The sequence below is a fragment of the Anabrus simplex genome, chromosome 3, assembly GCF_040414725.1.
Source record: "Anabrus simplex isolate iqAnaSimp1 chromosome 3, ASM4041472v1, whole genome shotgun sequence".
In the NCBI taxonomy this organism is placed as follows: Eukaryota; Metazoa; Arthropoda; class Insecta; order Orthoptera; family Tettigoniidae; genus Anabrus; species Anabrus simplex.
In genome coordinates, this window is record NC_090267.1 from 235,130,882 (window position 1) to 235,145,620 (window position 14,739).

At 36.1% G+C, this 14,739-nt stretch overlaps 1 protein-coding gene across 1 annotated transcript in view; it reads right to left on the minus strand.

The window, feature by feature from the left end:
• The window catches only part of crm (cramped chromatin regulator), a 350,810-nt gene that overhangs the window by 7,452 nt on the left and 328,619 nt on the right, over positions 1 to 14,739 (minus strand). Inside the window, exon 14 of the mRNA XM_068226835.1 lies at positions 14,316 to 14,426. Coding sequence (XP_068082936.1) covers positions 14,316 to 14,426 — 111 coding nt within the window. The remainder of the gene's footprint in view (positions 1 to 14,315; positions 14,427 to 14,739) is intronic.

The window sequence follows — 14,739 nt, forward strand, 5'->3', positions numbered from 1 at the left end:
AGCTCACTGCATTAGCTTCACTGCACCTTAATTCAATCTCTCGCACTATTATTACCATCCTGGGAGAACACACATCATAAATACTTGAAATCTACCTGTTCCAGCTTCGTATCACCAATCTGACATTCAATTCCGCTGAATTTCTTACCTACTGACATCAATTTAGTCTTTGAAAGACTAATTTCCATGCCATATTCATTACACCTATTTTCAAGTTCCAAGATATTAGACTGCAGGCTTTCGGCACAATCTGCCATTTAAGACCAAGTCGTCAGCATAGGCCAGACTGCTTACTACATTTCTACCTAACTGAATCCCTCCCTGCCAATTTAAACCTTTCAGCAGATGATCCATGTAAACTATGAACAGCAAAGGTGAAAGATTACAGCCTTGTCTAACCCCTGTAAGTACCCTGAACCAAGAACTCAATCTACCATCAATTCTCACTGTAGCCCAATTGGCAAGATTAATGCCTTTGATTGATATTAATAATCTACCCTTAATTCCATAGTCCCCCAGTATGGCGAACATCTTTTACCTCGGTACCCTGTCATATGCTTTCTCTACATGTTCGAAACATAAACACAACTGTCTATTCTTCTCGTAACATGTTTCAATTACCTGGCGCATACTGAAAATCTGATCCTGACAGCCCCTCTGTGGTCTGAAACCACACTGGTTTTCATCCAACTTTCTCTCAACCACTGATCGTACCCTCCCTTTCAAGATGCCAGTGGATACTTTGCCTGGTATACTAATCAATGAGATGCCTCGATAGTTGTTGCAATCCTTCCTGTTCCCTTGCTTATAGATAGGTGCAATTACTGATTTTATCCAATCTGAAGGTACCTTACCAACACTTCATGCTAATCTTACTACTTTATGAAGCCATTTCATCCCTGCCTTGACACTATACTTCACCATTTCAGGTCTGATTTCATCTGTTCATGCTGCTTTATGACAATGGAGTTTATTTACCATCCTTTCCACTTCCTCAAGCGTAATTTCACCATCATCATTTTCCTCCTCTCCATGAGCTCCATTGTTTGCGACACCATCATGAAGATTTCCTTTTACGTTGAGAAGATGTTCAAAATATTCCCTCCACTTGTCCAGTGATTCCCTGGGATCTATTATGAGTTCACCCGAATTGCCCAAAACACTGCTTATTTCCTTTTTCCCCTCCTTTCGTAAGATTCTTTATTACTGCCCGGAAAGGTTTCCCCTGCTGCTTGGCCTAGCCTTTCCAGGTTATTACCAAAATCTTCCCATGACTTCTTTTTCGATTCAATAACTATTTGTTTCGCTCTGTTTCTTTCACCTATGTACATTTCCCTGTCTGCATCAGACCTTGTTTGGAGCCATTTCTGATAAGCCTTCTTTTTAGGTTTACAAGCTTCTCTCACTTCATCAGGCCACCAAGATGTTCGCTTTTTCCCATCTTTACACACAGTTGTTCCTAGGCATTCCCTGTATGCCACCCATTCTTTTTCTATATCCTGAACCTGCTTACTGTCCACTGTTCGGAACTTCCTGCTAATTATTCTCTGTACATCTAATTTCCTCATCCTGGAGATTTTCTACTCATTTCTTTGGAGACAGATTTCACTTTCTCTATCCCAGGCCTAAAGATACTTAGTTCACTACAGATCAGAAAGTGGTCTGTTTCATCGAAAAATCCCCGAAAAACATGTACATTCCTAATAGATTTCCTGTTTTTTAAGTTGGTTATGGTATAGACTATTATGGATCTGGTACCCCTAGCATCCCATGTATAGCGGTGAATAGCCTTATGCTTGAAGAATGTATTCGTAAATGCTAAACCCATACTAACACGGAAGTCCAGCAGATGCTTCCCATTCCTATTAGCTTCCATATCTTCTCCACATGTACCAATAACCCTTTCGTATCCTTCAGTTCTATTTCCAACTCTCACATTGAAATCGCCTATTAGCACTATCCTATCCTTGCTGTTGACCCTACTATGATGTCACTCAATGCTTCATAAAACTTGTTAATTTCATCCTCATTTGCACCCTCACATAGTGAATACACCAAGACAATTCTCGTCCTAATTCCTCCAACTGCCAAATCTACCCACATCATCCCTCGTTTACGTTGCTCAATAAATACAGAGTCATTTTTAGATCTCTCATTTCTCCTTTTTTCCACTTGATTATTCCCCCATGATTGAAATAGTGCATCAGTAGGTTTTGACACTATGGTTGTTTCCATCTCTGCAACCTTTGTTGACTGGACACACAGTTAACAGTCTTGACCACTTTCTCCTAGCTATGCATTAGAAAGTGCAAAGGACGACTTTATAGTGAGAATAAGATGTTATTTGTAAAGGTACAGGCTGTTTTCGTTGTCATATATCTGAAAACTAAAATTGCACCCCTTGTCACATATTTGGATGGTGTTATGCATCACTTGACCAAGCGCCAAAAGTAGATTTTGAGATATCGACACAAATGCAAAATCCTTTGTATTAATTCATGTTTCCTTTTAAATGTGAAGTATTATACACCAAAATGAAGATAAAAACATACATTTTCTTCTTAATGTATTCAATTTGGGGATATTTGAAGTATATCATCGTAATCTGAGATAATGTTGCTTGGTCACTTGAAGCTTTATTGCGGTTACATTTGTTTTTTGCATCACTTGACCAACAAATAAAATTGTCATGTAGTGACCGATTTGACTTTTAAAAATTCAGTGCAGCATAAAATATGGTACTTGTTGACTAATTTTATTGCTTATGTAAGTACAGGATTAAATTATACGTAACAGCATACAACAAACATGACATAGAAAAAACATGAATTTTAGAATATACAGTAGTATATGTATTACATTGCTAGATCATAGTATTAAGGCATCATAAACACACAGTTTCTCCAAGTGTAATATAATGCAGGATATTAAGAATTTTCGAGTTCAAAATCCATATTTCCACATTAAAACCCATCTATATCATCGTCTATTCCAAGATCACTAAACAAGCGCTTATAGAAAGGTAATTAGCTCCATAAGAGAGCGCAGGTCGTTAAGTTTCACTTCTGAAACTGGTTTTCCGTTGGGCCATAACAGTGAGCAGACCATGTAGAGCTGATCCATTTTCATTCTGAAGCCGCGACTAACTGTAGACTTCTTAATGTTCACTTGAACAGTGCGTTCTGCATCAAAATGCATTTTGAAGAAAATGCTAAAAAGTTTATCTTCCTTCAAGTCTATTTCTCTCACATGCAGCCAGTTTACCTTCTCACCGTTTGTGCCTGCTTCCTGTTTACAATGTGCTTCTCCAGATGAACTGTACTATGAAAATCCGGTCCGGTCATTCTGTCCACAACAAGCAGGTTCTTCTTTCGGCACATCTTCATTACATTTGTGTAGTCTTCGGTGGTATAGAGGCGCTGCTGAAATATGAAAGCATATTCTACATCTCCAAAGTCGCTGTCGTTAGGGAGGAAGCTATGGCCTGGAAATAAAAATATTTGTGTAATCTTTTCAATGGTAGGGTGTTGTTCCAAAACTGTTTTCAGAAGTAGAACAATCTTTATATTACGATTCTGGCCTCCACAAGAATCTGACCACAATATGACTTCTTTGGTGTTGTGCATGTTTTCCATGAGATGCTTGTACAAGCAGGATCCAACCTCCTGAGCCCCTTGTCCTGCTTTTCCTTCCAACCAGACATAACAATGACCTTTATTATCTTTCCCAATATGAATCCCTAAGTTATATAACCACAACTGGTGCTTGTAAAAAAACGACATTTGTGGGAATACAGGACAATGGCAGTGTTTTTTCAAGGTCAAAACGAAATGTCTCCAGTTTATCATCCAACTTCAATTTTTCCATGTCGGAGGATTTTAGGTTCTGAGCGTATGCCGCAGAGAAGAAACCCTGTGCGGGAATCTTCTACGCGGGAACTTGCATTTAGCATCACACGACCAAGCGACTGCACGCTTGTCGTGTGGTCATTTGATGCGTAATTCACACTCAGAAATGGTGGTTGGTCACTTGATGCAAAACTTCAATTTAATGATTGAGATGTTGGCGTTTGGTCAAAATTCATTTCCTGCGAAATCATATTGAGAATAAAAGTCCGAACAATAACCTATGTAAAGTTTACAACTTTAGCTACCAGATGGTGCAATAATCTAAAAAAATCCATTTTGGCGCTTGGTCAATTGATGCATAACACCATCCATTTAACATTATTGTACAACACAAATAATTTTAACATCGATATGTTTTTGGGCTGGGAGTGTGTCTAGAATTAGCGTTGACAATTTTGTGTTGACAACTTTCCAACACCAAGGTCACCATAGGAACCAGTGTACGCCATCTATGTATACTAGAACAGGAGAAAAGTATATCCGTACTTCAATGCTTTTCCATGTAGTTGAAGAACCAAGTTAAAATTGTTATTATCCTAAGAGAGTAAATACTAGATATAATTCACCACAGACTACTCCAAGATATTTTACATGGAGTCAAGAAACTGCTCCCCACGTGAGTGTGGTTTAGAAAAACTGAGTTCCCTGCTTAAGGGGTTAATACAACTTTTTAAAAACAAAACTGCATAAACAACTGATTACAACTTGACTTGTTCACACTAATGAACTTCCTGAAGACTACAACAGCGATCACGACTATGGCGATTAAAACAAGATGCAATGGAAGGAAGAAAAAGAACACCAGATTTGAGCATTGCGATATTCACTATTAATTTTGAACAGGGCTTCCGGCCATATGGTGGCTAATAAGAGACACACCTTGAGTCAATCATAGTGACTAGTAAGAGGAGGACTTTCAGCATTCATAGTGACTAGTAAGAGAAGGATTTTCAGCATTCACGGTGACCAATAAGAGAAGAACATTCAGCTTCTGAAGCAACATCCTGAAATGGCAGGAGTTTCAAAAAATATGTTATATTTTGCAATCACTGATTTTAAAATGGCAGAAACAATTAACTGATCGATATTATGTTTTTCATAGGTACGCATGCAGTTTATCTTGGAGTATACAAAACATAATTATGTTTCCTGTCTAAAACAGGAGAGTTGGTAGGTAGGTACAGTAGGTACAAGGTGATCATTAAAGAAAAAAACTATTGCTCAAAATGGAAATTTTTTCATCATGAACTAATATTTATCAACCAGACTTTGCTATAAAAATAATACAATATGTATACCTTTGTCTAGAAGACTGTTCCTGAATTTTATTTTATTTTATTTTTTGGACAATATATACCCTTATTATTAATAATTGAAGGATACAGGAGAAAGACAATGAATGTCACAAAATTACAGATAATTGGTTCTAACTGATTATAACCTTTCACAGTAACAAGTAAGAAGTTACAACTGGCTAAAACTGCCAATGGTCATATGTTATCAAGGCTTGGAAAATTATGTGTACTGGGAAAAAAATACTGATTATCCACAGTGTACAGTCAAAAAAGATGAGGGTCCATGACAACTGTAGAAGGAATGTTTAACACTGGAATGCTTTCGCGTAGAATCAATAAACAATATCTTGCTGTCCATTGTTGCTGTACTGTGTTGCAACATTGATAATATTGTCAGTGTTAATGCTGTTGTTGTGAAGTTAATATATCTCAATCATGAGTGATGCAGAAACAGACCATAATAGAAGCAAGAATTCAAAGCAGCACAGACTAGGAAGGGTGAGGGATGTAAAGAAGAAATTAATGGGTACTACACATGAAACTGGACCACTGTCACTGTTCCCGGTTGAAAAGTTTTCAAATTATGTCGCCTACAGAGAGAAGAAAAGATAATTGTGAAATTTAATGCATTAGCAAACTATGACTCACAGAATATCTATCTAGGACAACTGATATCTGTTGGCTTTTTTTCAGAAAGAAGACCTAGAAAAAACCAGGATGATGCCAATTTACATTCACACTCGTACAGTTATAGAGTCCATGTTCTCAGAGACTTAAGTACCTATTTGCTGTAAAGCTTTTCTATCATTTCACGGTATAACAGGAAGATGTATTCAGCCAATTCTGTCTAAATTAACACGGACAAGTTCTGTCGGTAAAGATGGTTGTGGGAAGCGCCTTAACAGGCCTAATAAATTAAGCCAGGAAACTTTAGATGCCATTAAATCACTGAAAGGAAGGACATCCCACTATAGTCTCCAAGATAGCAAATGTGTTTATCTACCAGAATTGACTATGAAAAAGCTCCATGCCACGTACATGGAAAGGAATTCAGCATACCCTGTGTCATATGAAACTGGCATATCATCAACACAAAATTCAAAATTGCTTTTGGTCATCCACAGAGTGATACAAGCAGCATTTGTAATGAATTCAAAGTTAATCAGCACGTTCTTGAAATCAAACTGTCAAATACGTCACATCCTTAAAAGAAGCTCAACTTACATTCAGAGTTAAAACAGCTCAACACACAACACGAAATTCATTTGCAAAAAGCATATGTTTTTTATACACGAAAATGCCAAGCACATTGTACAAGTCAAAAAAATCACTTCACACGAGTCTGTCTGCTTCGATTTTCAAAAGAACCTGAAGTTACCTAATATCAGCACAAATTATACTTACTATAAGCTACAGTTGTCATTTTCTCTCTTTAATGTTCACATTCTTTCAAACAATAATTCAGTCTTTTACACATATGATGAGACTGTTGGCAAAAAGGGCTCAGATGATGATGTTTCCATGTTATATGATTTCACTTTTCACATTATTGGGGAGGAGATTTAGGACTTGATACTATTTTGTGATTCCTGCTGTAGACAAAATAAGAACTAAACAGCCATAAAAGTTCTTTTTGTTCACATTCGGAAGCATCTAAAATCCACCACTGTTTTATATCCAATCACAGGTCTCTCCTACATGGAATGTGATTGAAATATGGGTCTTATAAACCAGAAGATAAGAGTTGAACTTCCTGAAAACTGGAGAGAACATATACGGGTTGCAAGACAGACAGAAACCAAGCCTTTTTGCTGTGAAAGATTGTGATCAAAGTTTGTTCAGAAACTGAGATCACTTCAAAAGCAACATTTTACCCAAGTGTCCATTCCTCACATGACCAGTTTGTGAGTTGTAGGTGTTACACACGAAACCCCAAGAAGTGTTGCATGGCAGTACATACAATGGACTGTGGTCTTTTAGTGTTATAACACTTCAAAAACACAAAAAAGAAATTTAGCCTTATTTAGAGGAAGGAGAATTCCTCCATTCACCAAGAAAGTACAATGGACAGGTTCAAATTTCCGATGTAAAATTCAAAGATCTACAAGATCTAAGTGTTTTATGGAAATCCTCCAAAGAAGTTCTACTACAACCTTCCACACAAAGAAGTACCAAAGTGAGCGATAAAAGTGATAAACATACATTCTTGTTCGTGTACATGGCAAATTACTTTTGTTATACAGTGGACATTCATCTTCTCTTTCCTGTTTAATGTGCAAGATGCAACAACTTTCACAGACTACAATTCTACAACTTACCGATCATTCATCAATGATCTGCACCCAAGTGGCAGGTTCCCTATCATATTTAGATTTATTTATAATTGTTTACTTAATTTTTCTTAAATATTTTCAATGAACTTGGAAATTTATTAAACATTTCCCTTGATAATTTATTCCATTCCGTTACTCCTCACCTTATAAATGAATATTTGCTCCAATCTGTCCTCTTGAATTCCAACTTTATTTTCATATTTTGATCTTTCCTACTTTTAGAAATTCTACTCAAGCTTATTCTTCTACTTATATCATTCCATGCCAACTCACCACTGACAGCTCGAAACATACCACATAACATGTAATAAATTTCATTGTTCGTCCGTATTTAATTTCTATATAATCTTAAAATAAATGAAATCCAATGGATGATTATAAATGTAATTTATGTGGTGTTTTCCTGTGTATAAATGTGTAAATGTAATCTTTATTCTATAAGAGACAATGACCTAGAAGATATAATAGGGCCAACTTTATGAAGACATTCTAATTTGTCACAAAACAAGTGTTTCCACTGAACATTTTAACAACTATTTTAAGAACTTTGCAAACATTCCACCAGTTAATTAAGATTCACAAACATTAATTTATTTTTAACTTGTATCTTTCAAGTTTAAATAGTAAGGTAGTCAGTTAAGAAAAAATAATCGGAATCCCAAAGATTTGTGATTTTGAGGAAGAGGTATAGGCTGATGATGCCCGCTACACAGGGTGAAACATGTTCCAATAATGATTTATAGCGTATAAGTCATAAGCGTTTAAAATAACTGTATGTATTGAATAGGTGGAGCAATTTTAAATAAATTACATTACTTTAAGACATACCACATAGTCGAGCATCTCGTCTTCTTACTCCCAAGTTTTCAACATTTTAGTAACACTACTCCTTTGTCGGAAATCACCCAGGACAAATCGTGCTTATTTCTTTTGAATTTTTTCCAGTTTTCATATCAAGTATTTCTGGTGAGGGTCCTATATACTGGAGCCATACTCTAACTTCACTCTTACCAGAGACTTTACTCCTCTACATCCTTACTACAACCCCTAAATACTCTCATAACCATGTGAAGAGTTCTGTAAACGTTCCTTAACTACCTCATTAATATGATTAACCCAATGAAGAAAACCTACGTACTTACATGAGGTACAGTACTATCACCCCCATCAACACAATAATTAAAACTGAGAGAACTTTTCCTCTTGGTAAAACTTACAACTTGACTTTTCATCCCATTAACATTCATATCATTGTCTACTGTCCATCTCACTACATTGTTTGAGTCCCCCTGCAGTCACTCGCAATGCTATGCAGCAAAACTATACAAAATGAGACGTGAGGTAGTTTTCCATTGTTTCATCAATGAGTCAATGTGTAATTGCAGCATCAATGACCCTATGAGCAACATCCTGGCCATACCCTCAATGCCAGTATACAGCATAATTTACACCTCAGCAGTTTCTAAACTATTCTAGCATTATTACATAATCTTCCATCTAAGAGCTACATAAAATAATAATTTAAAAAATCTGTAAAAAAACAAAATTGCTGTGGTGAATATGATACAAATTACAGAGTTTCGAACTTTGAAACTCAGTTATCTCATTTCAAGTTTTTAGTGACATTCATCATTTTTCTCACATACGGTACCCTTCAATTTGTATTGTTTGTCACTAGAGACTGATGTGATCTTAAAAATATAAAAAATAAAAACAATGAAAGTTAAGTCATAATAGGAAGAGGCCAGAAACCCACAGCAATGCTATGCAGCAAAACTATACAAAGTGAGGTAGTTTTCCATTGCTTTCATCACTGAGTCAGAATGTGTTATTGCAGCATCAATGATGCTGTGAGCAACATCGTGGCCATACCCTCAATGCCAGTATACAGCATGATTTACACCTCAGCAGTTTCTAAACTATTTTAGCCATAAAAGAGACCGAAACATCACAGCATCCTGCATTCAGCTCCAGTCTATGCCAAAAGACGGATACTAAAATACTACGGGAAGTTTTTCGTAATGCAAGGATGGGAGAGGGATAGGATTGGGACGATAGTAGTAGCCATGACTTAACTAAAGGTACAGCCCCGGTATTTGCCTGATTTCTTACTAATACTAGCTGATGTACCCGTGCTTCGCTACGGAATTCTACACTGTATACAGAATTCTCATAAGTAGTGAACACATTGTGAGTAAGATTGCATTAAATTGCATAGCTCTTAACGTTACCCCAGAAAAGCGACGGGGAGTCCCCATACGTCTTTTCTCATGTGAAGACTGTTGCCTACTATCACTCACAATCAAGTTGGAGAGTTTTCATTATGATGGTAGGCCCATTTGTCTACTGCCAGTCAGAATCGAGTTGGGTATTTTTCATTATAATGGCAGATGCTCACTCTCCGCCTGCCTTTTTACATCCTTAGAAAGACTGTCTTTGTAGTTTTCCCAACTGAAGTCAACAAAGGTCATTACAACGGCGACAGTAGGAAGGTCACGATTAAAAGCAATGCTACCATATAAATACTTGATCAAATGAAAAACCGCACATTTTCTCCCTTTTTACGAACATTACTACACTATTAAAATTATAAAATCCTTTCATTTACAACTACCTACTCAATACAATACAATGCACTCATTGAATTATGAAATAATCATCAAGTGTCTTAAATAATGGGAGATGTTTTGTTCGGCATAGCGAACATCATCAGCCGTTAATGTACAAGGACTAGGTCAGGGCCCTTAGCTTAAAAATGATCAAAATTGTGTCCTCATATTAAAAGAATAACAATGTCGTAATAAAAAGTAACAATATAGCATTAGACTTAGATTGTAACAATATGTACAGATTAACAGCGAGAATTTGTCGTGGAATGCACTGAACGATGGTAATCTGTGAAGTTAAAAACAATCATGGGGTTGTTAAAGTGAAACAATAGATATTGTGGACATTAAAATATAGGTCAGTGCGTGAAGCGTGGATTAATTATTGAGGATGGAGTTCCTTGAAATTATGTAAAAACAAGAGTTGAATAGAGTTCACTGAATATTACAAGTGCAAATTGAACCATTCAAAAGGTGCATAACGACAAAACTAAGGTTGACATACAGTATGACGTGATTTCCAATAGTTGCGAATTCTATAGGAGAGATAATCTCGATGCCAGAAGGAAATACAAGTTAAACTAGTCAAATATTCACGCACTAGCAGTAAAACTAAAATTGTATGTAACGTAGAACACCTATAATGGACTCATTAAAGAGTAACGACGATCTTGAATATAGGGAGAGTTCTAGCAATCCTTAGGTGAATAGAGCAGATTAATTAATTAATGTTATTTGCTTTACGTCCCACTAACTACTTTTTAAGGTCTTCGGAGACGCCGAGGTGCCGGAATTTAGTCCCGCAGGAGTTCTTTTACATGCCAGTAAATCTACCGAAACGGGGCTGTCGTATTTGAGCACCTTCAAATACCACCAGACTGAGCCAGGATCGAACCTGCCAAGTTGGGGTTAGAAGGCCAGCACCTTAACCGTCTGAGCCACTCAACCCGGCTATAGAGCAGATTATGGCACAAATTGGAGTTTGGAATTTGAAATGAAAGAAAAAAGGGGGAAATGAAGTTCTGTTATAACGGAAAATGAAGAAGGAAGAAAGAAAAATTGAAAGAGGAAGCTTACCCCCGGGACTAGTGTGAGGTGTCCGCTAGCGTTGGTTGCGTGAAGCAAACTGGCGAGTAGCTTTATTACTGCTTCTAGTGTTGTACGTATGTATACGTAGAGGCAGGGAGTGAGTCATGTGAGGAGGAGGGGCGAGCGATACCTTGGGCAGATCGGATGTTCGTGGAGGGGGTGTCGCATGAAAGGATGGTGGAGCAGTAGCTGTTGTTACAGAGGAAATTAAAAATTCTCATAAAGTTTTATTATTACACTGAACGGCACGAAAAATGCAATACTTCAATTTCTTTCAAAAACTGAAATTTATTCTAAATTTATGACACTTTTATGACACTAATCCACTATCTTATGATAGAATATTGTGGTTATAATCTTGCATGTGTTGGCCGATGGCTGAAAACTTCTTGTATTTTATTGCGTTGTGGAAAAACCTACATCGGGCAAACCGGTAGAAACTTCAATATCAGATACCACGAGCACACTAACGCAATAAAATACAACAAGTTTTCAGCCATCGGCCAACACATGCAAGATTATAACCATAATTTCACCAATATCGAACAAGACATGGACATCCTTGTATTAGCAAACAAGGGCCCTTTACTCGACATAATGGAAAATTACTACAAAAACCTAGACCAATACTTTAATGCCAGTCACAATCTCAATGAAATCTCAGAGAAACCCAACATACTCTTCGATCTATTTATCACTTTCCTCAGAAACAATAATGCAGCCAACCAAAACTCAATCCTAAATTTAATCAAAGGTACTTTTCCGAGACAATTACCCTTTCTCCTGCACTCTTCAACCCCACCTTAAGCCCTCTTCCCCTCCTAAACCACCTCCACTCTTCCTAAGCCATATATACAGTAATTTTATATGTGTCCTTTCACATTGCATTCATCACTGTAAGGACTTACTGTTTTCCATGATTATATAATTTTTACAACACTAAGCCCCCTTTTATACTTTGTTCCAAACCTCTTATGTATATTCCTTGTATATTTATTAGCTATTACTCACCTGTCCCATACTAACATCTCTTTTCATTTACCACATTCACTTGTTATTCCATAATAATCTTACTGTTCAAATTAACATGTTCTTAGGATTTCGTCAAGAGTGATCTTTGCTTTGATGTGGCTGATGATGACCCCTAGATGGGTCGAAACTAGTTCCATGTAATTTTAAAATATTGTGAATATATTTTGTATTGAATAGGTGGAAACCTTTACTTGTTATTACTCATATGTTATTCACAGGCACTAACACGAAAAGAAGTCGAAGCAGAGCATAGTTGATACTGAAACCTACGGACAGAAGTTTTGCCAGTCTCATACTTGTACTCAGTATTCAAGGTTATACATTTCATTATTGGTTCGAATTAAAATTACATATAATTTTACAAGGTTTAAACAAAATTACATTGTGAAAATAAGAATTAAAAGAGTAAACTGTGTAAATGGTGCAGTAATATACATATGAAAGAAGGAGTGGATGAAATGTTGATACATAAAATCGATGACATTAAAATTTTCAGTTTACATATGTTACAATTAGACTGTAAGAATAGTATCACAACGATTTTCTACAATGATGATTAAAATATTGCCTCCCTCCCCCCCCCCCTTTTTTTTTTTTTTTTTTTTTTAGTGAATACTCTAAAATTGCACATTAAAAGTATAAGATGCTGGTCTGAATACAAAGTCCGGATGCTTCTATTGAGTTCTATATTTCAAGTGCATCTTCAGGTAAAAAAAAAAATTAATGTTGAACATTAGCGCAGAGGGTGTGCACTCTGCCGGTCAAGTTGTTCACATTGCGTGCAAGGTTCTATTGGTTCCAACTTGGATTGGGAATTCTCCTCATATCACAGGAAGAATCCATTATATTATAAGAAGTTGCATGGTTTTGCCTACATTTAATTTCTGTATCAGAAATATTGGACTTTAAGCAAGACCGACACCCTCTGTGCCAACGTCAACATTCAATTTTTTTACCTGAAGATGCACTTGAAATATAAAACTCAACAGAAACATCTGGACTTTGTATTCAGACCGACATCTTATACTTTTAATGTGCAATTTTAGAGTATTCACTAAAAATCATCATTGTAGATAATCGTTATGATACTATTCTTATAGTATTTAAAGTTAAGAACTTCATATTTAGGTTCCGTATTGAAGCAGAATTCACATCAAAGAAAAGTACAATAAGTTCCACCTTTTCAATACATTATATTATGTGACAGTTTTACGTTACAGTTAAACCTTCACATTTTTATACACTCGGGACCGGTTTCGACAGTGTACCTGTCATCATCAGCCAAGAACAATTAATCGAGGACAATAAACCTTACAATACTTCAGGTATGATATAACAGTGAATATAAAATTATACATTATCTATCTACAAAAAGGTGTGAACATGTCCAGGTAAAAAATCACGATTTAAGAAAAATCATAGTCCTGTAGTCCTGTCGAAACCGGTCCCGAGTGTATAAAAATGTGAAGGTTTAACTGTAACGTAAAACTGTCACATAATATAATGTATTGAAAAGGTGGAACTTATTGTACTTTTCTTTGATGTGAATTCTTATAGTAAACGGTAAACTGAAAATTTTATTGTCATTGATCAGTACAACATAATTTTATATATCAACATTTCATCCACTCCACCATTTCATATGTATATTACCACACCATATACACAGTTCACTCTATTAATTCTTATTTTCACAATATAATTTTGTTTTAGGACATCGGCAAATCAAAGTGTATCTTATTTAGGCTGATGATGACCCACATAGGGTCGAAACTAGTCCTTTGTTAACATATTGTAATGTATTTATAGACATTGCAATTATTGTACAGTATCAAGTAGGTGGAATAAACCTTGTAAAATTATATGTTGTACTCAGTAATCCAAAAATACCACCAAGTAATTTGAGCCCCACTGTAATCATCTGGCAAAAAGTTACTCAAATCACAACAGAACTTCACTTCGTTACAACAATACATGGAGAGCCTTGTAGTTCTAATATTTACCTTTAAATTACACTGCATAAAAAAAAGTCAACATTAGAGAACTACTTACATCTGAAGAAAGACGAGTATCATCTCCACTAGGAGCACTTGCAACTGCAGCAGTGGGCTTCAGAGGAGATTCCAAGTGGTTCAAAAAACTGCTTAGTGAGAAATCTGCAACCTGAAAATAGGAACAGTAATAAGTGAAACTCAATTGTCAAAGTGCAACAGTTATCAAAAAACTTTATGCTATCCTAAGGAGGTGTAGAAATATGATGCATGTAGGCCTATATCAGTACAAAAATAGTCCAATGAGATAATCTGTTGTAACCTATGGCTTTAATGGGAAGTAACTTCAATAAAAAATTAATAATCTTAAGAGATGGAAAAAGCAACTGAAAGAGTAATAAGCTAAATCACCCACTGTTATTGACGAGGCACTGTATCACACAATGGTAGATCCATCTACAAGGAATTCCAGTCTGTAGTGGAGG